We start from the raw sequence: 26,312 nt of genomic DNA on the forward strand, positions 1-26,312 counted from the left end.
CACTGTCGCGCTAAAAGGTACCCCTGCCTCTCCGAAGCAGCACAAGGAAAACTGCCCTGTATTGTTCTTGGAGTGGCACAAAAAGTCACGAGAGAATCTGAGAATCGGCTCAGAAGCCACGACTGACTGACAGATGCTTCTTCTCCTTTTCTACAGATATGTTCTAACTGCCCCTAGAAGCACAGGGGTCAGTAGAAACTCAGTCTGGGGTGATCAAGGAACAGAGTGATCAGAAAAGAGTGATCACACAGACCTGAGAACTTACACGTTCAACCAGAACACTAACAATTTGTAAATAAATGAACTGTCAAACACTGACAGTTAATTCTGCAAGGCAGTCAGAGAACAACTCACATTATATACAGAACAAAGACAAGAATGACAGCAGCCATCTCATCAGAGAGAATGCCATATGAGAAGCCAGAGACAGAAGAGCAACATCTTTAAAGGACTGAAAGAAAAAAAAAAAGTCAACCTACACCTCTATACCCAGTAAACAGAAATTGTTCAAACACAAAGGTGAAATAGAGACTTCTTCTGACATACAAAAGCTGACAAACGTCGCCAGCAGCAGACCCACACTACAAGAAATACTAAGAAAATTATAGCAGGTGGAGAGCTGGATCTTTACAAGGGAATGAAGACTAGCAGAAATGGTGAACAGGTGGGCAAACACAAAAGCCTCTTCTTATGTAAAAACATCTCTTTAAAAGATAATTAACTGTTTAAGGCAAAAGTATGTACTGTAAAATAAAGAAAAAATGTATTGTGGGGTTTATAACACGTGTAGAAGTAAAATATATTTACAATAGTACAAAGGCAGAATAACAGGGAGGTATATTGTCCTAAAGTTCTTTTATACATATTATGTGAAAGTAGACAGTAATAAGTCAAAGGCGCATACTAATTATAAACTCTACAGCAACTATTAAACACCAAAAAAACCCCACCCAAAACATATAGCTAGTAAGCCAATAAAGGCCCGAAAATGGAATCATAAAAAATACTGAACCCAAAAGAAGGCAGAAAAAGAGGATAAAAGGAAAAAGGAAAAGATGGAACAAACAGATGGGAAATAGCAAGAGAGAGGAAAACCAAACAATATCAATAATCACATTAAGCGCAAATGCTCTAAGTAGCCCCACTTAAAGGCAGAGATTGTCAAACTGGATTAAAAATAACACCTAACATGAAAATAATTCCTTACATAGTACAGAAAAGTTTTAACAGGTTATTCTGATCTACAATTCATAGCAAAGTACCTTATATATTATGAATCAGAGCCGTAAGAACCACCCAGATACTCTCATTTGACCTATTTCCTCCTCTAAGACTGTGGAGCTGGCATGACCTCGAAGGCACCTTTATGCAGGCTCTAGAATTCTATGACTCTGACCAAACTGTTTCATCAGTCACACGCTTGTTAATCTTGAAGATAAACATTAATAGTACTGATTCAGGTCCATAAAAAGTCAGGGGCTTTTGGGAACAGTCCTAGAGCAGGGACAGTCTAACACTGTCGTGTTTAAGACAAGCTTGGAGCACTTACCCTAAAATTCAGACCCCAGATCTCATATTCAGATCCTGACTGTGCAGGTCTGGAGTGAGGCCCAGGAGCAATCATTTATAATAAATACCCCCAACTAGCTCAAATGCAGATTGCTGAACAACTGTATTCAAGAAACATATGCTGAGAGGGTTACAAACCATATTTTGCTTCCACTTACGTTATCACTCTACCCATTATGGTTGACAATTATTTCTGTACAAAAGGGAGTGTTCCACTGCAGCAGAGGCACTGGGGACAAAGGTGCATTTCTATTTCCCAGAACTGCAGCCTCCTGCCAATAACTGTGGAGCCGCTTTGTCCTGAATCATCCTCTCCAAATTCAGGATTTCCTCATCAACTCTTGATTGGACTGGGACTTTCCTGGTAGCGCGGTGGTTAAGAATCCACCAGTCAATGCAGGGGACACAGGTTTGAGCCCTGGTCCGGGAAGATCCCACATGCTGCGGAGCAGCTAAGCCCGTGTGCCACAACTACTGAGCCTGTGCTCTAGAGCCTGCAAGCCACAACTACTGAAGCCCACATGCCTAGAGCCCGTGTTCCACAACAAGAGAAGCCACTGCAATGAGGAGCCCTCGCACCGCAACGGAGAATAGCTCCCGCTCGCCGCAACTAGAGAAAGCCCGTGCGCAGCAGCAAAGACCCAACACGCCAAAAATAAATTAATTAAAAAAAATTCTTGATTGGACTAAATGGCTCTGCATTTCATATTTATGGAGGCAGCAAGGATGTGATTACCATGGCTACAGACTGCATACCTAAGTCCTACCCAGCCACCCTACAAATGCCTGCCACAGGTTACAAGAAGGAGAAACACAAAAATAATCCATAAAAACTATCACCACTAGGAAAGAAAAATCCTACAGCATAAATGATGGTACAGTCAATAACATCCTCAGATAAAAAAGACAAAACAGGGCTTCCCTGGTGGCGCAGTGGTTGAGAGTCTGCCTGCCAACGCAGGGGACGTGGGTTCGTGCCCCGGTCCGGGAGGATCCCACATGCCACGGAGCGGCTGGGCCCGCTGAGCCTGCATGTCCGGAGCCTGTGCTCCGCAAACGGGAGGGTCCACAATGGTGAGAGGCCCGCGTACAGCAAAAAAAAACAAAAACAAAAACAAAAAAAAAACAGAGGGAGTAAACACAGCTATACTGCTGCAAGAATCATATAGCTTATGCAAAGTAGTACATTAATTTTAAATAGATTATGGTAAATTAAAGATGCAAATTACAACCCTTAGGAGTACTCTCTAAAACATGCAAGAAAGGATGGCTAGAAAGCCAACCGAGAGTTAAAATGGAATGCTAAAAAATACTGAGTTAACCCCAAAGAAAGTCACAAAAGGAGCAACAGAGAAAAAAAAAAGACAAATAGAAATAAGCAACCAGATCAATAATTACATTACTTATAAATGGACTAAACATTTAGGTCAAAAGGTAGAGAATCCCAAACTAATAACAAGGTAGCAACTATAGTTGTTACTCAGCTATAGTCTTGTCTACCAGAAACACATTTTTAAAGTCAAAATTTCAACCCATGGGTTGAAAGAAAAGGATTACAAAAAGGAGAGAGATAAAACATGAAACAGTAAGCATAAGAAAGCCAGAGTGGCTATTTTATTACCAGACAAAATAGACGAAGACAAGGAGCATTACAGAAGATGAAGAGAGACCTTTCATCACCCGACCTGTGCCCCGGCGCCCCTCCTTTCTGGGTCACTAAGTTGATTCTGGATTCTTGGACGTTACAGCAGCAAGAGCCCCTTACAGAGTTCACAGCTTTAAAAATCCAATTTCCTACACTGATGAAGTGAAGAAATCATGTCAGCTTTTAGTGTTATTTGAAATTTCAAAATGACTTAAAAGCAATGAAAACAATGATCACTTGAAATGTTTTTTCAAATTATATCTACGCTCCCCAAATTCCAGTGCTCCCTCTTCCCCTGTAAATTTACTGTCTTGGGTAGCTGAAGGGGGACCAGGATGGAAAGGAAAAAGGAAGATGACCTAAAAGGTCAACATGAGACAGAATTCCTACACTTACGTAGGAAACCCTCAAAATTTTTCAAAACTTAATATTTAGTTATAAAAGCTTCCATGAAGAAGCTAAATGACAAAAGTATCAATGAAATCTTGTGTTTTTTAGTGAATTCTAACAGAATTCCTAACTGGAATAGAAACCTGGGATACGAACTGAAGTCTTATACTGAAGGGTTAGCCCATCTTGTCTCAAATCAGACTCAACAGATCCTACCAGTTCCAAATCAGGACAAGAATCAAATGTGTTACAATGCAAATTAAAGAGAACATCCAGAAAAACAGGACAAGAGAAAGAAATGATAAAACAAGGACATTTATCTTTGTTACTTGTAAAACTGAATCCCCCCCCTTCGCATGAAGGTAAGAGACCATGCAGCACAAGAGAGAGAATCACCCCTGCATTTCAGGAAGGGCTCCATCCACTTTCCACTCCCCACACCAGCACCAGCTCCAGCAGAAACCCAGAGCCATAGAAACCAACAACCCATTCTTTTAAATTTAAGGAAAACAGCATCTAAAATATAAAAATTTTAAAGTTGGACCCATTTGAAATTTTAAAGATGATTATCACTACACAGTTATAGCGACAGTGATGTGAAAAGGGCAGAGGCTTTTTAAAGTTAAGACAGATCTGGGTCCAAATCTCATGTTCTGCTCCTTGTGAACTATGCATGTGGACTTAATGCAAGTAATTAATTAATTTGGCTCCATTTCCTCACATGTAAAATACCTGTTTGTTGTCAAGACTTTAAGACACGAAGACAAAGATAACATCTATAATGCACCTAACACGGTGTCAGGCTAGGACATCCATGTTCCCTCGAACCGGCAATTCATTTGTTTCTCATACAGATAATCTCATCGTAGTTTCCCTGTGTTTTTAAATGTTTTCATTCATTTCATTCAATAAGTAGGACGGCACATCTACTGTTTAAGTGCCAGGCACTCAACAGGGAACACAGATATAAAAACTAGACAGAAATTGTATGCGTGTATCTATGTACACACGTGTGTATATATGTGTGTGCAAAGACACAGACAAAAATATGCTACTAAGAAAGATGCACGGTGTAAGAGTACATACACAGAACGTGTGCCGTCCACTGTTACACTTCTAGGTCTGCCCTGGTGAGCAAGAGAAGGCTTCAAAGCCCAGCCAATTCTGGGAAGATACACTGAGGTTTGCCAAGCAGGACAGAGGGCGGAACAGGGCGTCCTAAGCCGAGAAGCCCAAAGACAGGGAGTCGAGGAAAACCAAGTCATGTCTAGAAAATGAGTAGTTGTTCAGGACACGTGGGGCACAGGGTTCACACAGAAGTGAGGCAGGAGGAGGAGGGGACAGTGACCAACCAAAATCAACTTAGCCTTCTAGTTTTCAACAGAGTAACATTATTACATTTTGCAAACTCCTCCCACCTGGCTGGAGAAATCGCACTGCCGCCCTGTAACTGGGACTGGCGCTTGAGATTTTCTAAGCAACAATGGAGTTAAATTCAACCATTATCTCCTTTGAGTGACAATTCCGGGCAGCGGAGATACTTATTCAACTATGTTATAATAAAATGTGATTTAAATGATCAATTATTAATTAAAACCATCTTTTTTTTTTTTTTTAATTAAGAAAGAAGCAAAGATCGTGGTGTCTCTCCCAAGCCGAGCCGCCTGCTGGTCAGCACATGGCATTCTGAGAGCACCACCGCCAGCCTTGCCTCGCTCCCCTAACCATCATGGAAGCCCTTGGCCCCGCCAGGAGCACAACTTCTCACCTGAAGGAGGCAATTCCAGCTCTGCCTGCATCAGCACCATGAGCCGCTGTCCTACTCCTCCCATCAACAAGGCTCAGGTATGCTCCACATTCGTGCTAATTTCATGCTCATTCAACAAGACTTCTGAGCCTACTCTTCTTAAAGCTTACACTTCTCTCAGACGTCCCAAACCTCTATTCCAAGTCCCCAGAACTACCTTCAAAAAATCACCTTCCATTCCTATCTTACTACCATACATGCATTTGATGCCAAGTCAGGAAAAAGAACGTGCCAGCAACCATGAGCACAGGAGCACGGGAAGAGCAGCGTGAGGGGTCACCTGTCCGCATACCTGCTTGAGGGCAGCGGGAGGGGCGCAGAGGTGCTCAGCTGCTCTCACGCGCGCCTCAGAACAGCACCTCACCGCCCTGTCTAAACAGAGATTCTCCCACCACGGCCATAAACACCAAGCCCCTCACCGAGGACTCAACCACAGAAACGACGTTCCCACACGGAGGGAAAGGAAAGGCTGGCTGCTGGCCCTGCACATGTGGCCGGGACCACACTTTAGGGGCAACACAAGGTAATTAAGGGCCATTCTGACCACCTGGGCTTTTTCCTGAAACACTGAATCCAGAACTTAAGCCTGCTAGTCTCTAAAATGACTTTTCATCAGACTTCTTAAAGCTGTAGCTCATCTCCTCATCAAGACAAAAGCAATCTGTCCTATTTCTTTCACTCTTGTGACTCTTCTCAAAGATTGGCAATAATCTGCCAAAACTAGGGACAAGGCTGACTCCCCCATCCCAACACCCTCGTCTTAAATTCTCTTTTCTTGGATCTCTTGGAATATTTTCTACCTTTCTAGACTATTCTTGCTTCTCTCTAACCCTTCTGTGTAGGTAGTTTCTTTCCCCCCACTTTGTCCTCCTGTACACATTGTACACACACACACAACCCTCCTCCCCTCGATAAGCCACAGCTTCCACTACCATTCACAGTGCAGAGGACCCCAAAGTTCTCCTGCTCTGACCCCCACGGCCGGGTTTGCAGGTACTTCAGAGTCTGCACCTCCATGTCACACGTGTTCTGAAAACCAAACTGTCCAAACCAACCTTATAAAAAATCAGCTCTTCCTCATGACTTTCTGATTACCACCATTTTCCCCAGTAACCTGCAGTTCTCAAACTTGAGGCCTTCAGTTACTCTGTAAGGCACTTTTCTTGCCGCCACATCTGATCAGTCGCTATGAACTAGAAATTCTACTTCTATGAAGTACTCTGTATTCCCACACCTCTCAGTTTCCAATACCCTAATTCAGAGGCTCTGATATCGTCTGCTTAGAGCACACTGGGGTATTTGAACCCCATAAGGTACATGAAGCTTTCCCGAGGAATAAATCAAGCGGATAACTCCAAGGGCTACACCAGACCCCAACCTCCAGGAGTACTCCGTCACAAAAATGTGCCTGGGCTGTGGATCGAAGACTTTCCCTTCACAACCTCCCAGCTCCCGTGACCTCAAGGCTGCAGTGCTGCACTGCCCCCGTGCAGAAAAGCCTCCACTGCAAAGCAAAGGGATCCTCTGCAACACTGATGAAGTGTTAAGAGTTCAACTCTCTAAAGGCTGTAATATATACTTTTACAAGTCAGGTATTCATTCTTCAACCCTTTGCTTTCAAAAAAATTGAAAGACCGATAGCTCATTAAAAGTAATTTTAAAATTTTTGACACATAGGTTGGAAGAAGTTCAAGGAAAGTAGTGGCATCGCTAGTAAAACCCTTTCCATCCACTTATCTATGTCAACAAGATTTCTCCGGGCTTACAGCTCTTAAAATAAAAAGTAGAAATTGATGCTAAATACTGTCTTATTCTAGCAATAAATTATATTCACCCATGAATACATGTTACTTTTTAAAAGCTCCATCCATTTTATTAACAGACACCTATTTAATAAAATTTTGTTTACCAAGTGTTTATCATAATTTGCAATACATTCTGGTTGATCAACTGAGTATTAATAAAGAAAACAAAGTTTTAAAGTTTTTTTATGGCCACAGGAAATTAAAAATTTCAATTTCTCCTTTTATCTTTGGTGCAAAGAAACGTGATAGGGTGATCAATAAAACTTGCAAGCATAAAAATATATTAAGGTAAAATTTTGTGCAGGAAATAGAAAGATCAGGAAGAAAAAAAGAACAATGTAAAATTCCCAATTTAAAGTTTATTCTTGAATATTTGAAAATGGATGATAGTGTGAAGTGCTACATTTAGATTCCATTTTTAAAAGTGATTATGACAGTTTCATTTTGAAAATACCTTTAAACTTGAAAATGTCTGAGAGAAAATTTCCGAGATTAGTTTAGAAGGTATCCAGTCGTTAAGTTTGAAGACCACTGCTCTCGACTATCACAACGGTCAATCCACTTACTCCAGTCTCCTCATCCTAACCCGGTTTGCAAATCAGAACCACTTCCACCTTCCGACAGCCCTTCCTCCCTCCCCTCCCCCACCCGTCTGGATGAAGGTACCGCTCTCCCACCGTAATCCAAGGGCCCCCTGATCTGCCCCCACAAACCCCGCACACAGCCTGGGCGGGGGGCCGTTTTCTGCAGGTGCCTCACACTTTTCCACCTGCTCCATGTCTGCCCTCTTTACCATCTCAGCTTACACTCACCTACTTATAAATATCACCCAGGAAGTTATTTCCTACTCTTTCTGATGAAGAGCTCTTCCTCCTATGAACTCCCCACAGCCTTGGGGGCCTGCGCTTTACTCCACCAGCAATCGCAGCGTTTTATTTTTTCTTCTTTATTTTTTTGTTCCCCCACCCCCACCCCGGCAACCGAAACACAGGTAAAGTCCCAGAAGACGAAGCCTGTCTTGCTAATTTTTATTACCTAAACAAACAAACAAACCCAAAAAATGGGGTCTAATGCTTCTCCAGAAGAATGCCTATTCATTAACATTTGTTAATGAGAAGGTAGTCCACAGAGACACCTGCGAAGACAAGGGTCTTTTAATAGCACTTTATCCTCCCCTAAGACACTCACAGACCATTAGCATATTAGCACCTTTGAGAAGTACTACACCCAACAGAACTGATTAATTTGTACAACTTAACTTTCACCAAGCTTGATGAAAACATCCTTCTATTCTCCACACAGCCTCTAGGAATATCCACTAAAACAGAAAAAAGCTGATGGTCTGTCCTCCTTCAATCTTTCCCTTGATAATGCTAAGGCCACAATAAACTTGCCGAATTTTTGTTTGTTTCCCAAGTCCTTTACATCTTAGAAAATGAAAGATAACAAGACACACCATACAGATTTAATCATTTATAAGAGTTACCTTAACATTTGGGGCTTTAAATATTTTAACAAATAAACCAACAAACAGGAAAGGCAAGCTCTTCTGAAAAGCAGAAAGCCAGCAAGGAAATGTAACTGATTCAGGTAAGAATCATCTACACACACTAATACTAACGGGTGAATGTTTGTCTGGGAATGGGATATCCCCCAGCATCAAGTCACTTCTCTTACCAACTTTTGATACAGAAAAAAAAAAAAAGAGAGAATCTTTAAGTGGAGAAATCTGGTAGACATCACACCTTAACCAAGCTGTTAAAATCAAATTACCACCACCAATGATGGAGAACTGACATCAGGTGCCTTTTGAGATGAAGCACTGAGAAAATCACGGAATTACTTACATAGCATCTCTGCACACACACAAAGAGGGAGGGAGGGAGAAAGGAGCATAACCTGAATTAAATCACGAGGAAACAGATAAAACCAAGCTGACTCTTCAAAACTACCAACATCATGAAAGATAAAGGCTGAGAAATTGTTCCAAACTAAAGAGACATGACAACTAAATGCAATGGCAGGAGCCTGGATTGGCAAGATAGTTGCTATAAAGGACATTATTGGACAATCGCTGAAATCTGGGAATGAGCTACATATTACATAGCTGATTTGTATCAATGTTACGCTTTCTGAATTTGAGTGATTATGAGAGCCTGGCCTTGCTCTTAGGAGATACAGGCTAATGGTCAGGTCTGCAACTCCTTAAAAAGGTGCAACAAAGAAATTAAGATTAAGAATAACCTATACATTACACTGTGTATCTGTAATTATAATCGTATAGAGAAACAAAGAGCAAACTGCCAAAATGTTAACAATGTTGAATGGAGGTGAAGAGTTTGGGGAATTAACTATAACACCTGTGCAACCTTTGTGTAAGTCCAAAATTCTCAAAGTAACAATTTAATTTGAAAACAAATCATTTCATTATTTTACCGCAAATTACAATACGTTTTATGGCCTTATTCAGCTTGGCCAGAAAATCACAATTCATCTCAGCAACTATATACTGAAGGCCTACTGTGTGCTGGGCTCTCTGCTATGGGTAAAGTATAAAAATGTTCCAGATATATATCCTCAAGCAACAGGTATGTCAAGTTTCAATGTGTGACAATATGCTTATCAGAAATCCTTTCTTCAAATATATTGAAAGTTTACTAAATTCTTAGAAATGATTTTTACTAGTAAATAAGTATAAATTTGTCCTAGAGCATATTTAATTTCACAACTGAATTTAAGCAGGAATAATGTGCTAAAGCTTACTCTATGAATATTTCAAAAAACATTTCCCTAAAGTACATATGCACATGAAAGAGGAAGGGGCGTGTTTATCTACTTTCAAATTAGGTACCAAGATCACGTTTTCTATACAGCATTCTACTGGTCAGAGATGCAGCACATCAGAGCGTTTGCAGGTGTGGACTCCCATACATTATAGATGTGGTGTTTGTTTCTCCAGTGTGCAAACATTTTCCTTGCAGTCCTATTAACCCAATTGCTTTGGTTAGGAATCCTTTTTTCTGTACGTAATCCAAACATAAAACTTGAGCTAATCCAGGTCCAAATAATCACCAGTCCCCATAAATGAGGTACCTGAATTTATCTAAAGTCTTGAGGTTTTATTTCTACCAAAAACTAATTTGATAGATTTAAATGTGAAAATAATTTCTATCAAATCTGACTTTGAATACAACTCCAAAGCAGTATATAAATTTAAATATAAATTCAGCAATACGATTTTGGACTGACCACTTCAGTAATCAGGTAGTGCCAGGATCAGACATGTCAGATCACGCCGATGTTCTTGCCCACTTTTGCTCCAATGACTGGCTCCCTTATGTATGAGTGTTTTAAAACACAAAGAAAAAGGGTATATTGTGCTTCCAACATTCCCATGGCAGGCACTACCTGGACAAAAATGATTTTACCCACCAAATACTTGGAACATGCTATGACCTTCACATCGCCCAGAACCTCTAGGAGGTTAGATAACTAAATAAGGGACAAATTAAGGGAGGTCAAAACTGGAAGGCAGGAAGAGTACAGTAATAAAGAGTAATAAAGTAATAAAGACTGTGTCAGCCAGGTCTAGATGTAACCCAACACTTGCAACGTAGGTGACTGAGCAAATTACTTAACTGTTCAGGTAAGCCTCATCAGGTGCCACTTCTGTAAATTTGTGGAGCTACACACCTCATCGGGGAATAGTGTCAGCAAGATTATAGCACAACACGCAACACACAGTATGACAACACGTGGTAATTTTTTTTTTTTTTTTTTTTTTTGCGGTATGCAGGCCTCTCACTGCTGCGGCCTCTCCCGTTGCGGAGCACAGGCTCCGGACGCGCGGGCTCAGCGGCCATGGCTCACGGGCCCAGCCACTCCGCGGCATGTAGGACCCTCCCGGACCGGGGCACGAACCCGTGTCCGCTGCATCGGCAGGCAAACTCTCAACCACTGTGCCACCAGGGAAGCCCAACACGTGGTAATTTTAAAAATGAACAAAATCCAGAAATTTCTCCCACTTCCCTTCTGCAGCAAGTTAAAGAACTATGTGAGAGGATATCTGAGGAAAAAACTTTAAAACCTACAAGGTCTGAATAGTATTCTACCCTCTGCCACCAAGCCATGTGTGCAAGACCTTGGGCCCACACTTTCTCATGCTTAAAATGAGAAGGATGAATATATAGTCTGTCCTCTAGCTCTTGATTTCTGTAATTCTGGAATCATTGGCTCACGACAGGCATAGCACAATTCAAATTTTTAAGTTTATGTGATTCTCTGGATGATACAGCAAACCAATTTAAAATATAAAATTCAACTTTTGTTTACCAATATTCTTTTGTTACCATTAAGGCTGACCCGAAATGGTGAAACGTGCTTATTAGCATGATAAAAAACAAGCAATATGTTGCTTCTTTTAATCTGGTGATCAATATTAAGATGAAAGTGAGTTTAGTGATTATACAGGTGGGCTTTGTTACAGTAGAACCAGCAAGGAAAATGTCTCAAGAATTTAATCATTTAAACTTTCATAAACTACCATACCTCACCATAATCTCAGATGCTCTTCCGTTCGCGGATTACAACATCACATTGCAGGTATATGCCTTGTGAGATATTTAGAGTTAAAATAAATGACACTGGGATGTCTTTAAAGTACTCTAGCTGCCTCCTCCCAACCCCCACCCACAAAAGTTCAGATGTTAAAGGAGAGTAAGTAAAAGGTGGGTATAGGATGGCTCATTTGCTTTTGTGTATTTTCGAAATTTCCCATTTAAAAAGTGAACAGGGCTTCCCTGGTGGCGCAGTTGTTGAGAGTCCGCCTGCTGATGCAGGGGACACGGGTTCGTGCCCCGGTCCAGGAAGATCCCACATGCCGCGGAGCGGCTGGGCCCGTGAATCATGGCCGCTGAGCCTGCGCGTCCGGAGCCTGTGCTCTGCAACGGGAGAGACCACAACAGTGAGAGGCCCGCGTACCGCAAAAAAAAAAAAAGTGAACAGTATTTACCTTAAAAAATCAATGTAGTGCATAATATTAAAAAACTAAAAAAGAAAAATATCATGAATGCAGAAAAGCATTTGACAAAATCCAACATTCATTCCTAATTTCAAAAAAGGTCTCAGGAAACTCAGGGGACTTTTCTCAACCTGATAAAGGGCATCTGTGAAAAAATAATAAATTGAACAGCGAAATTCAAACTTCCACGCTTCAAAATACACTGTTACGACAATGAAAAGAAAGTCAAGGGATGGAAAATAATATTTGCAAATCCCATATCTGAGAAAGGACCTGAATTCGGAATATACAAAACTCTCAGAACATAGTAAGAAAACAACCCAATAAAAAAAAGATTTGCACACCTCACCAAAGAAGATATACAGATGCTAAATGAGCACATAAAAAGATGAGCATTATCAGACTTTAAGGAAATGCAAATTCAAATTGCAAAGAAAAACACACTTAAGAGACTAAAGTGCCCGGCAAGGGTGTGGGGCACCTTGGACTCACACACGCTGGTCGGGGCGGGAAGCCGTACAGCCACTTTGGAAAACAGTCTGGCAGGTTATCTATCCGAGAGAAGGGAATGTTACATCCACACAGAGACTTGCACCTGAGAGAGCCGTGATGGCCAAGAACTGAAAGCAGTCCAAAAGCCTAGCAACATCTTAAAGACAGAACACCTGAGAGAAGTGATGTAAACTTGCTCAAGATGATACAGTGAATAAATGGCCTGAACCTGGCTCTAAGTTTATGAAGCCCAGCGCTCTTCCCCCTTCACTGAACTATACCGGGACATATTCCAGAAGCGCAGCACGATCAATGCTCAAATACTAACCAAACTGGTACCAATTAGGCCAGAAAAGGAGTCTGCTCCTAGGTCTGGGGAGAAAGGGAGCTAAGAAGACTGACTTGTAAGGAGAGAGTTGGGGACGGGCGTGGGGAGGTGGCCCTAGGGGGACCTGCAAGCTGGGAGACTGTGCAAAAGTCCCCTCCTACAAGTTCTAGGGAGCACTGGCCTCTTCACCACCTTCACCAAAGTTGCAGAGGTGTGTCACCCGCTCTTCTTCCCAAAACATTAAATCGTTTACTTTCAGATCCAAGTTAAAAGCAAAACAACACCCCAATTCAAGTGCAGAAACTGCCCACCCTCTCATGTAGCTGATGGCAAAAATTCTTTGTCATCAAGACAGAAAAATGAAAAATTCCAAAACATAAGGCAAACACAGGGGTGAAGTAACAGTAGTTTAATAAACAAATATAAAATATTTGTTTTGATGAGAGGAGGAAATGAGGCCAAAGGACCAGAAATATATAAACCAGTGATCAACACGTGGCAGACTAAGAACTCCACCCAGCAAGGGCATGTTCTCTCTCACAGGTAGAAGAATAAAAACCTATGCATTTAGGTGTTGGGTCCCCCACGCCCCGGTCCTGCACCTACAAGCCCAAGCGGCTGACACGCACGGTTACAGAGAACAAAGAGTACTCTCCCATTTTTTTCTTTTTTTTAGAAATTCTGTATGGGGAATTATGACCCAAGGCATCATTAACTGATTCTATATGCATGTGGGTACCACTAAAACCATTTTTAAGCACCTTTTCTAAGACACCAACCATATTATCTCTCAACAAAGACTTCTCCTGTCCAGTCTTGCTGGTAGCAATCAAAACATGCTACAAGTCTCATGACTTGCTCTCCCAAATCCCTATTTAACAACACTTCTAAATATTATGATTTTCAAGGGCACCTTCTTCAGGTTTTCGACCGACTCCCTGGCCACCACAGGACACAGCCCCAACCTTTCACGCCTCGCTTCCCCAGGTGGCGAGACTCTAAGAAGCTTATCAAACCCAGTTTTCAGAAACAGTCGAGGGCCCAGAGGCTCTGGATGGAGTTTAGTTTAGGTAGTTACACCCAATTAGTTCTGGATCCATCGTTAATTCACTGTTTCAAACCTGAAAAACAGTATCATGTAGAAGGACTCCAAAACTTTAACAGGAAAAATTCTGTGCTGTGTCATATTCCAGAACACAGCTCCAAAAGCCCTTCCACAGCATGCTAGTCACAGCTGAGAGAGGTTAACATAAAGACTCACACCTGAGCCTCATTTGAATCCCCTCCCTCTAGGTTAAATTAAACCTCAGGCAGCATGCTAGATTCATCTTCAAGGGTATTTATTCTAAGCACAGGTTCAAACAAATCGCCTACGCAAGCTGGGGCAGCTCGATGGTGTAAATTGGGCAATCTAAGAAAAAACAGTGTTTAAAATACAATATTTAGAATCAGGAGGCCTGGCTTAAAATTCTGGTTGGTGCTTAGGAATTTTGTCCCCTGAGAGAATGATTTAGTCCCTCTGCATATCAGCTGACTTATTTATTAGTATCGGTACACCAGAGCCTACATGTCCCACGGCTACTGGGAAGAACCACCCGCATACAAAAGCTACTGCAAATCACTAAGCGTTACATCATCTTTCTTTTAAAATAATCTTCTTCAACATATTACTGACAGAAATTTAAATTTTAATCTAACTCCTGTGAAATTATTTTTACAAACGTTAACTCACCAAATCCTACTGTATCTTAAGTCCCATCTCACCTATCCTAGAAATCTAGCAACTTCAATGTACATCAAAATTGCATCTGTGAAGAACCGACAGTAGAAATTTAAAACTCTTTCTCTGAAAGTCTATCCAGAATTCTGCACTGACTCCCATCATTCCAGGCACAGGAAGGGTTCACCCAACTCGGAAGTTGCTCTGCTTTCACTCTGAAATTCAAAGTGTGTTTCATTGGACAGTATTGGAAGTATCCCTTTTAACCAAAAACAAACTTAGTTTTTCAATGCATTATTCTCCTAAACTTAATTTTTTTTCTAAACTTCATTTTAATAGTACCTTAAGACGATGATATTTACTTAACTTTATGACCTTTTGAGATGTACATACAAGGCGCCATTCTTCACACATGAGGATTTTGTTTCTTTTTCTCCAAGGGTTACCAGTCAAGTCCATCTCTGACCAACCCTTTTCCAGTTCTACCCACTTTTCTACTGATTCTACACAGAGACTTGGGGGCTTAAAATGAAACAGATCAAATGAACGACCTGAGAGCCTCATCTCAGGATCTGGCAATGCCCCCCTTTCAAGATCTGGACCCCACCCAGGGCCTCCCCCCCGGCACCCCAGCTTCTCATCACTTGTGGAATAGTATTTACTCTCTCTTCCTTCTTAGTCTAGGTTCTGCATTTAGGAAAGGTGACCAAGACTATAGAGCTGGAGCAAAGAACAATGTCTTCCCCTCCCAAAGGCTGACTCAGCCCTGGCCTGGCTGAAGGGGCAGGTCTGGAGGCGGCCTCCACCAGCGCTGCCCAAGACAGAAGACCCGGCTCAGGAGACACAGCCCAGTTGTGCGGGCAGCCCAAGCCCCTCTCTAACGTCTCTGGTCCTCTCCCTTCTCCAGGATGTGCAGAGCCTCTCCATTCCCTGCCCGTCCGTCTCGCCCTGGACCAAGGTCCCACCACCAGGTTCCCCTCTCACCCTTTCTCCCTTCAAAACAGATGCCGAGTGGTCCTTCAGCTGGCCATATGTTCCAAGATCCCTTGTTCCTGAATATTCTGGGTAAAGGTTATCACCTGTAGAAACTATAGCAACTAAGAAAATAAGCAATTATTCTAACAATGACTTCAACCAAATTATAAATATGCAAATAAACTGTGCCTTCAAAGGTCGAACATTTTATCCTAAATTAAAACACACTGGACAATACTGTAAATCAACTATACTTCAATAAAAAAAAACCCCACACTGGGAATGAACTGGACCTTAAAAAAAGTTAACTGCAAGCATTAGCAGCAACTGTAAATATGTAAATTCTGTGGTGTAATGGTCGACATCAGTATTTCCTTCCCTGAACTTTCCTTCCAGCTTCCCTCACTTTTTACTCATAATAACAACACATAATAGTCACTATTTCCCTGCTACTATTCTAAGTGCTTTACATGCATTAACTTATGTAAGGCTCTAAACAACTCTATAAGGCAGGTAATGTTAATTACAGCTGTTTACAAATGACAACACTTAGACACAGAAAAGTTCAATTGAGCTGCAGGAATCCATCCAAAGTGACAACGCCAAGAACGGAACAAAGCAGTTCAGCTCCTGAGTCTTGTCTATTAACAACTGTGCTAGGATGCTTCTGACACCTTCATTGTCACACTTACATTAAAACTGCTTATAAACCACTAGAGGGCACGGATTGTGACCATCCTTCACACTGCTCTATTCTCAGTACCAAGCAGAAGTCTGGAGGGTCCTGAGAAATCACTGTTGAGCTCTGCACAGGTAGGCTGCCCCTTCTAGACTGTGCCCCTTAAGGGTGAAGGGCCAAAGTACAGCTCATCCTTTAAGCTTTAAGTGTGCAATGGTACCTAAGTGACAATAAATGAATGACGGTCCGCGACACCTGCTGAAGGAAAGCGTCTTCTATCTGCAAAGCCTTGAACCTAAATACAAGCCTGAGAAGCCCCCGTCTGGAGACAGTCACCTCTCCAAACCTCTCCCATTCTAACTGCAGAAAATCAAGCGCTGCCTTAACTAACATTTCAAACTTACTCGTAGGCAGCCCAGAGTCCTACGGTACAACGTTAAGGAAATGTAAGTGCTGTCCTTCACTACATGTGCACTGCTGCCTTAAGAGAGAGTTTTACTGAAAAAACATAAACCCAGACTTCGCAAAAGATAAGTTTACATATGGTTAATTCATTTTCGAAATACTTCTTTTTAGAGACTCCTAAAGAGTAAATTCCCCTCACTTCACTCAAAACACCCAGTAATTTAAAAATTAAGCTTAATGTGGGCACGAGAAACCACATTAGACATGCTAAGGATTAACTCCACGGCATTTACAAGAGCAATTTCAAAGCGCAGCTACCTCGGAATTCCCGACTTGGATGATATTAGGGTCAGTGAGTCTCAGCACCGGGCGGGCTTTCCCCTAAGCCCCACACACGTCCCTCCCGGGTCACCACTTCAACTCGAAGGCAATTTCCAAATTATCTTCCGACCTCGGAAGAGCACATACGAGAGAGACACTTCCTTTCTGACACTCCTCCAGGAACAATGTCAAACTTTCTGCTTTCCTTGAATCAAAAGACCAAGCCCTGAAAACTTCACTGTCGCCGGGAAAGCCGAGATGAGAAGATGCAGGAAGGCTCGGCTGAGTCGCCAACATTTGCGCCGAAGAAAGACAGTCGGTGAAGCCGGACCATCCCGCCCAGGCCGCCCCTTCTGCCTCCGCGGCCACGGACCCCGGATCCCGGACCCCGGGACGGCGCGGCGCTGGGGCGGCCTCGGGAAGGCTCCGTGCGGCGGGCGACGCCCCGACCCGCCCGCGGCCCCCGTCCCCGCCGAGGCGCCGGGAACCAACGGCCGCGCTCCCGCTTCCGCCGCCGGGGCTCCGCCCGAACGGCCGCCGGCCGCCCCCGAGCCCGCGCCGAGGCCTTGGGCGCCCGCCGCCCTTCCTCCCGCCCGGCCCGGGCCCGGCCGCTCACTCACATCCGTCCGCGTCCTCCGGCAGGTCCTCCTGCAGCAGCGTCAGGTCTGCGCCGAGGGAGACAAGAAAGGCCGTGAGCCCGCCGCCCGCCTCCCGCCGCCCCGCGCCCCCGCCTGCCGCCCGCCGCCCGCCGCGGGGCCCGTACCCGCCATCTTGCGGCGCCCCCTCCTCCGCCGTCGCCCGGGGACCCGGGGCTCCAGGGGCGGTGCGCGCGGCGGCCGGTGGACGCGCGCGGGGGGCGGCGCCGCGGGGACGCGCAGGGCGGGCCGAGGGCGGCGGGCCGGGGGTGGCTCCGGACGCCGGGCGGACCCGGCCCGCCCCGCTCGCCTGCGCGCCGCTCCGCCTCCCGCCTCGCTCGCTCCGCCCGCCGGCGCGCTCTCGGCTTAGCCCGGCCCAGTGGTGCGCGGAGTGTGGTGGCGCGGCGGCTGCCGTCGCCGGAGCCCCGCGCCGTGTGGCGGGCGGGCGGGGCGGGCGGGGCCTCCCGCGCGCTTTGTTGGGTCACCGGTGCCGCCCAACGGGCCGCGCGCACCGGGGGCCGCGGGGCCACCTCTCGGCGGGAAGCACCGCCTCCGCGCCGGCCGCCGCGAACAAAGCCGCGGGGACGGCGGGGCATCCCCGCTGGTCCCCCGCGTCCCGGCGCCGGGCTCAGGTCCGCTGCGCCGCCCGCGCGGTGGGCGTGCGACCCGGGTGTAGGAGGACGGGCGACTCTCGCCCCCGGGATTGTCGGGATTAATGAAGAATGGCCGGAACCGAGCACCGTGTACTGGGCATCCCGCAGGTGCTGGGGGAACGGCGCCTAGCATTAGCTTTTTGTCTTTAAATAATTTTGGTAGCCCTTGAGGTGCTCAGCTGAAATGTGTAACACAGACACTATTATTCCACACGTGTTAAGTGATGAACGCAAGCTCCCAGTGCAGAGTGGGGGCCCAACCCAGGATTTCTGACCCACTTCCCACTGTCCTGTGTCCAGGAGTGCAGCCCACCTCCCCGTCTCCCCAAAGCCTCCAAGATGGTGATGCCCTCCAGGGAGACAACACAGGGACTTGTGTAAGTGATGCCACGTTGGGCTCTGGGGGAGGAGACGAAATTCTGAATAGTCTGCACGGTGGTCTTAATCAAGGACACTATATTACACCAGAGCCTCTGAAATTCATAATTCTGGGTAATAAAATGGGTCCCACGTAGCTATTCCAAAAACTTCCCTCTCAGATGTTACAGGATGGAACGCATATTGCGTAGTATGTATTAGGTTTCTGAGAGTAATAAAAACTGGAATAGCATCTCTAACTCTAGGTGTGTGTCTAATTTTCTCAAACATAGAATAATTAAAACTAAAAGCCAAACGGGCACAATCTAGTTGCACACCCTTATGTGAATTCAGCTGATACTCTCAAAATGACAAGGAGTTATAAATTCACAAACTATCAATTGACTCAATCCGTGAGAATTTTGCCTTGCTGACACCCACCATTTTAGCAATTCTGGGTAGGAGGAGCAGAGCATCTGGCTCTTTACACTAACTGGTGGTCTCCCTGCAGCAACACAAAATCGACAGAGCGCCAACTAGGCTTCAGCCCCTGGACACACAAAGGTGAAGAGAATGATCTGGACCATCTACCCAGTAAAGTCAGACTTAACAATTCTCAGTGATGGTGATAAAACAGAGGTTATGCACCAAATGCTAGCCTGGGATACAGATCAACTAACTCTGCCTTGGGTAGCGAGGCTGCACAGTGTGTTTTATCTCACGTTCTCTGGGAAGGCAGCCAAGGAGGAGGGGCTGGGTAGTTTTGTCCATATTGTTCAGGAGCTGTGCATTTAGTTATCGTCTTACCTGCATCCCATGTTACAGCAGGTCCCTTGAGGCAGCTCGGTTTTTAGACATTTCAGTGAGGATGTTCTTATTCACGGTTTGGCACAAGCATGTTTTTTACATTTGATGTTTTCTCCCACTCTCTAGTCCTTTCTCAAACATACAATAAAAATTTTTTTACACCAGTATTCACTCTATAAAAGGCACTGTTTCCTCCTCATAGAAAATGGTATTTAAAGAACAGCCATTATTATCCTATGCCCTTACCCCAACTGTACTTACAGTGTCACGCCTGTGGATGCTGGAAGCTGTGTGTCTAGTGGTCAGAGCACAACCCAGAGTCTGCTCTGCCCCTGAAATCTGCAAAATAGAAGGAATGTCACAAGTCACTTTTAAAAAGTATTATCCAACTATGGCTATTAAGGCCTGGATTTTTCAGAATAAGTCCTCTTCCAAATGATAGTGAAAACTTTTATGAGTAGCCACGGAGCCTTGGACATTGATAAATTTGACTCTTGAAACACAAACATAGTAAGTATCATGGGGAAAAAACTGCTAATAAACAAAAAACCCACCTGACATTGCTTGCTGCTGTGTCATTTATTAATTTTTGTATTGGTAATTGAACTGTTTACTTTTTCTTTAGGATGATCCTAAAGCTGAAAGTATATAAAAGGCAGATCTTTTATTGTTTTGAATAATAAAAAATGAATGAATCTGAAAATGGGGACATACAATAAAAATGTTTTTAAAAGAAATTTTTAACCTTTATTTTCATTCATCTCTGGGTTTTTTTTTTTATCCAGGTTGATGTCCCCCACAAACAGCCACTCCCCAGTAAAAAGAACAAATACTTTTTTTTTTATTAATTGCCAATCTCTTACCCAAAGCCTCCTATACATGTTTTCGTAAATTGTATAAAGGTAAATATTTGAAATTTTAATCTTTCCTTTCTATGCTTCTTTTAAGCCTCCTTTAAAGCTCCATGTCAAGATGACATTCCAAATTGTGAAATCTTAACTTTTACTAGAGCTTTCATAGTTTGGCTTTCTTTTTCAAAGACATTGGATCTCTTTTTATTCACATTGGCTAAAGATACATTTTCTCACACCACCTTAGGAAAAGAATAAAGACTAGAGGGAGAAAATAGCTACAGAACTGAACCCTGTCCAGAGTTCTCTCTACTCAGGCTCTCCTTTCTCCATTTACAGGAGTTGAAGGCTGCCCATAGATGCAACAGAACTTCAACTCTGTCCGTGATCAGCCAGACTGCCAGTTTCTTAGCATAGGCTTGTTCTGAACAAAACAGTGCAACCCAGAACCACCACTGTAAACAGAGTATAAAGGAAAGTAAACCCTCTGTTTCTTATCCACCATGTTAAGGACTCCAGTGCTTTTCACAGCGCTCCAGATTAGCAGAACCAAAAGGATTCTGCACTGAGGAATCTTGCGGTTATTCCAGCTGAGGTACAGCACCCATCCAATTTGTTCCACGCATTTTAAATTTATTAGGAAAACTAAGATGTGAAAATAGCATTACTGAATTAAAATGGCAGTGTTGGTTTCCATTATGCCTTTCTCTCCAAATGCACAAAGCCTCAGTGGCAATCATGTTCAAAGCAAGGTGGACGAGCCTGCCCCGATGTCTGGCAGAGTACGTGCTTGAGGAAACGTTTATTATTCTGAATCTGAATGGATGGGTCAAGTTGAACCAGGAAAAAACCATAAGCAAACCACATACTCAAACCCAGATAAGCTCAGTGATTAAACTATGCCTCGATTCTAAAGTCTTTTCATACTACCTCTGCCCTCTGGTTCTATGATTCAGAACAAAAGTTTCTACTCCAATTTCACTTCTGGGTAACTAACTCCTTGTAACAAAATTCCTTCTGTTCCTGGTCCTTGATTCCTTCATTTGGTTTTAAAAAATAAATTAAATATATATATTTATTTATTTATAAAATATACACATATATAGGCACCGTGACACAACACAATTCATACAAAAGATAACTACTCCATTTTTTAACTTTTTATTTTGAAATAATTACAGATTCACAGGAAATTGCAAAAAATGTACTGGGAGGTCCTGTGTACCCTTCAGCCGGCTTCCCCCAATGGTAATATTGTACATTTTGCAATATTTTTGAGATGTATATACTAGGCATTGTTAGGTGCTTTCGTGTACTTTCAGATTTAACGCAAACAGCTCTGTGAAGTAGGTATTGATATTTACGTTTTTCAAATAAAGGAAACCAAAGCTCAAAGAGGTTAAAATTTTGACAAAAGTCAGATGGCAAATAGGGGGGCTGGAATTCAAACGCTGGAATCCTGATTCTAAATGATGCTAATAGGATTTGTATATCATTATGCTCATGACTTTTCCATCAAAATTGTCTCTCAGCCAATTTCTCTGGCATCAGGAAAGCCTCTGTCCTTTCACATGTACGGTCTTGGTATCTTTTTTTTTTTACTTCCATTAACACATCAGGCCCTTCTTTCTTTTATTATTTAATTTTTATTTTCTTTATTTTTTTTGGATGCATTGGGTCTTAGTTGCAGCACACGGGGTCTTAGTTGCAGCATGCGGGATCTTTCTTTGCAGTGTAGGCTCTTCGTTGTGTGCAGGCTTCTCTCTAGTTGCGGCGTGCGGGTTTTCGCTTTAGTTGTGTCACGTGGGCTCCAGGGCGTGTGGGCTCTGCAGTTTGCGACACGCGGGCTCTCTCATTGAGCCCATTAGCAGTCACCCACCACTACCACCCCCACACACCACTAGCCCCTGGCTACCACTAATCTGTTTCCTGTCTGTACCGATTTGCCTGCTCTGGACCTTCTATATAAACAGATTGATACAGCATGTGGACTGGCTTCTTTCACTTAGCATCATGGTTTCAAATTTCACCTATATCGTAGCATGGATCAGTATGTCATTCCTTTTTATTGATGAATAATATTTCTTTGTATTCATATACACCATGTTATTTATCCACTCATCAGTTGATGGATATTTGGGTTGTTTCCACTTTTTAGTTATTATGAATAATGCAACTATAAACATTCACATGCAAGTTTTTATGTAAATGTATGCTTTCAATTCTCTTGGGTATATACCTAGATTGGAATTGCTGGATCATATGGTAACTTTAATATTTTGAGGAATTGCCAACTATTGTCCAAGCAGCCACACCATTTCATATTCCTGTCAGTAATGCATGAGAGACCCAGTTTTTCCATATCCCCTACATCAAATGTGGCTCTTCCAAAGTAAAGCTGTCTTTATTCACAAATGATGTGATTGTATATGTTGAAAATACAAGAATCTGAAAATAAACTTAAAATTAAGAAGTAAATTTAGCAAAGTCACTGCACACAAGGTCAATTCTATAATTATAAGTCAGCACCCAATAGTTATACACAAAAATTTAAAATTTGATGCCCTTTGCAATAGCATTTAAAAAAGTCAAATCCTGGGCTTCCCTGGTGGTGCAGTGGTTGAGGATCATGCCTGCCAATGCAGGGGACACGGGTTCGAGCCCTGGTCTGGGAAGATCCCACATGCCGCGGAGCAACTAGGCCCGTGAGCCACAACTACTGAGCCTGCGCGTCTGGAGCCTGTGCTCCGCAACGAGAGGCCTCGATAGTGAGAGGTCCGCACACCGCAATGAAGAGTGGCCCCCGCTTGCCGCAGCTAGAGAAAGCCCTCGCACAGAAACGAAGACCCAACACAGTCAAAAATAAATAAATAAATAAATTAAAAAGAAAAAATCAAATCCTAAATGGGGGGAAGGATAAAATTAGGAATTTGGGATTAACATAGACACACTATTATAAGTAAAATAGATAATCAACAAGGATCTACTGTGTAGCACAGGGAACTATATTCAAAATCTTATAATAATCTAAAATGGAAAAGAATATATGTATAACTGAATCACTTTTCTGTACACCTGAAACTAATACAACATTGTAAATCAACTATACTTTGATTTAAAAAAAGTCAAATTCTACAAACAAATCTAGAGAAAGATATGCAGGACCATTATATAGAAAACTAGAGAAATTATTGAGATAAATTAATCTATTAAAGTCTTAAAAATATATATATAAGGCTACAGCAAGGCCACAGATTAGAAAATTCAATTTTGTAAAGATGTCAATTGTCTTCCAAATTGGTTCACAGATTCAATTCATTCCCAATCAAAATTTGAGCAATTTTTTGTTGTGTGTGGATAGTGACAATCTGATTCTAAATGTCTGTGTGGAAATGCAAAGGGCCAAGGCAAAAAAAAAAAAAAATACAAAGGGCCATTCTAAAAAAAAAAAAAATTAGAAATGCTATTACTAATTTTGAAGAACGACAATATGGGAAGAACTTCCTCTATTGGATATCCATGCTTACATCAAAACTACAATACTTAAGAGAGTGTGGTATTGGAGTGAACATAAACAAACAGACTGATAAAACAAAATGAAGAGTCCAGAAGCAGACCCACACACATGTGGATGCCTGATTTATGATAACAGTGGCAACACAGAGTAGCAAGAGACAGACAAAAGCAGTGCAGCAGAGCTGGGAGCTGGGTCAACTGGGGTGTCAGATGAGGACAAAAAATGAAACTCGATGCCTACCTCACTCCATATACAAAAATCAATTCCAGAGGAGCTGAGACACAAATATGAAAGCAATAAAGCTTCAAAAGAGAGGAAAGGTGGGGGGGGGGAGGGATAAATTAGGAGGTTGGGATTAACATATACACATATATATATAAAATAGATAATAAACAAGGACAAACTATATAGCACAGGGAACTCTACTCAATATTCTGTAATAACCTAAATGGGAAAAGAATCTGAAAAAGAATAGATATGTGTATATGTATAACTGAATCACTTTGCTGTACACCTGAAACTAACACAACATTGTAAATCAACTATACTCCAATTAAAATAAAAAGGTTCAAAAGATAACACAGGAGAATATCTTCCTGGCCTTGGGATAGGGAATTATTTCAAACACAGTAACACTGACCATGCAGGAAAAAGATAAATTGGACCATATTAGAAGTTCTGTTACCCAAAGACACTATTAAGAGAACACAAGCTATCAAGTGGCAGATAACTGCAACACACATAACTGAAAAGAGTGTATCTTCAGAATAGTCACAAAACTACAGGTCATTAAGAAAAGGACAGACAATCCAATAGGAACCCAGGCAATATATGCAAACAAGCAGCTCATAAAAGAGTATATCCACATGGCAAGTAAACACATGAAAAGGTGCTCAATCTCACTTCTCATCAGGGAAATGTAAGTTAAAACAATGAGATACCATAAAACACCCATCAGAATAAAAATAACTTAAAAGGTAATATCAAGTACTGTTGAGGATGTGGAGTCTTATATTCCTATTGACGCTGTAACAAATTACTAAAAATTTAGTGGCTTCAGGCAACTTGAATTTATTATCTCAGAGTTCAGTGGGTCAGAAGCCTGACACAGTTTCACTGGGCTTATGGAGGTGCACTACTAGTGGAAACTGCACTACTTTCTGGAGGGTCTGGAAGAGAATCCATTTCTTTGCCTTTTTTGCTTCTAGAGACCCTCATGGTCCTGGGCTCTTGGCCTCCTTTCATTTTCAAGGCCGGCAAAATTGCATCTCTGTGTCCACCCTTCCACGGTCACATTTGCCTCTGACCCGCTTCCTTTCTGTTCCACATTTAAGAACCTGTGATGACACGGGCCCACCTGTGTCATCCAGCATGATCTCTCTCCATCAAGATCCGTAACTTAATCACAGCTGCAAAGTCCTTTTGCCACATAAGGTAACATATTCACAGGTTCTAGGAACAAGGACATGGACATCATTTTGGGCAGGGAGAGGGGTGTGGGCATTATTCTTCCTTCCACATACAGCAACGCGACTTTTATACAATGCTCTTGGGAATGGAAATTGGTACAACCACTTTAGAAAATATTTGGCAATATTTACTAAAGTCAAACACATGCAGAACCTATGATCCAGCAATTCCATTCCAAGGGACATGTACGTACCACTGCTATTTGTAACAAGCCCACAAACTAGAAAAAATCCAAGTGCCCATCAACATTAGAATGGGTAAATAAAACTCTGCTATATTCGTGTTATGGAATGCCATATAGCAACGGAGATGAATGAACCACGGCCACACGCTATGAAATGAATGCCTCTCACAGACGTACTGCTAATTGAAAGAAGCCAGATGCTGCAGAATACATTCTGTGCGATCCCACCTATTCAAAAATTTTAAATGGGCAAAACTAACCTTTGGTGTTAGAAGTCAGTTTAAAGGCTGCCTTTGGGGGCACGGCTAATGACGGGAAGAGGGCCTGAGCAGCGCTTGAGAGGGTATTGGGAATATTCCATTTCTTAGCCTGAGTGGAGGCTGCCTATGAGTGAACGCTCTGTGATAATTTTTCATGCTATGTCTTATGATTTGGGCCATTTTTTTCTGCATGCATGTTTTACTTTGACTTTTAAAAGTTTACTAAGCACGCAAATAATGTGAATGCACTGAACACTACAGAACTGTACACTTTAAAATGGTTAAGATGGTAAATTTAATGTCTTCCCCACACACACGATTTTTAAAAATGTATTTAAAAAAAAGAATTTGCCTCTTCCTGAAAAATTTGGGTGACAAAACCTAACCCAGCACCAAAGAACTTTAAACACTCTGAATTTTTC

The 26,312-nt window shown here is 42.7% G+C and overlaps 1 protein-coding gene across 6 annotated transcripts in view; it reads right to left on the reverse strand.

Moving 5' to 3' along the window:
• Positions 1–19,885, reverse strand: part of PPP4R1 (protein phosphatase 4 regulatory subunit 1) — a 62,930-nt gene extending 43,045 nt beyond the window's left edge. For 2 of the 6 annotated variants that reach the window (XM_030836613.2, XM_030836612.2), the window contains exons 1-2: positions 17,920–17,996; positions 17,777–17,821 (exon numbers count right to left, since the gene is read on the reverse strand). In XM_030836613.2, the coding sequence (XP_030692473.1) occupies positions 17,777–17,821; positions 17,920–17,926 (52 nt within the window). In that variant the 5' untranslated portion in view covers positions 17,927–17,996. Of the gene's footprint in view, positions 1–11,764; positions 11,784–15,760; positions 15,780–17,776; positions 17,822–17,919; positions 17,997–19,869 lie in introns of those variants that run through there. The other 4 variants (XM_060310582.1, XM_060310581.1, XM_060310584.1 and 1 more) reach the window with 4 other exon arrangements.
• Between the last annotated feature and the right edge of the window lie 6,427 nt (positions 19,886–26,312).

Source organism: Globicephala melas, chromosome 13, assembly GCF_963455315.2.
Source record: "Globicephala melas chromosome 13, mGloMel1.2, whole genome shotgun sequence".
In the NCBI taxonomy this organism is placed as follows: Eukaryota; Metazoa; Chordata; class Mammalia; order Artiodactyla; family Delphinidae; genus Globicephala; species Globicephala melas.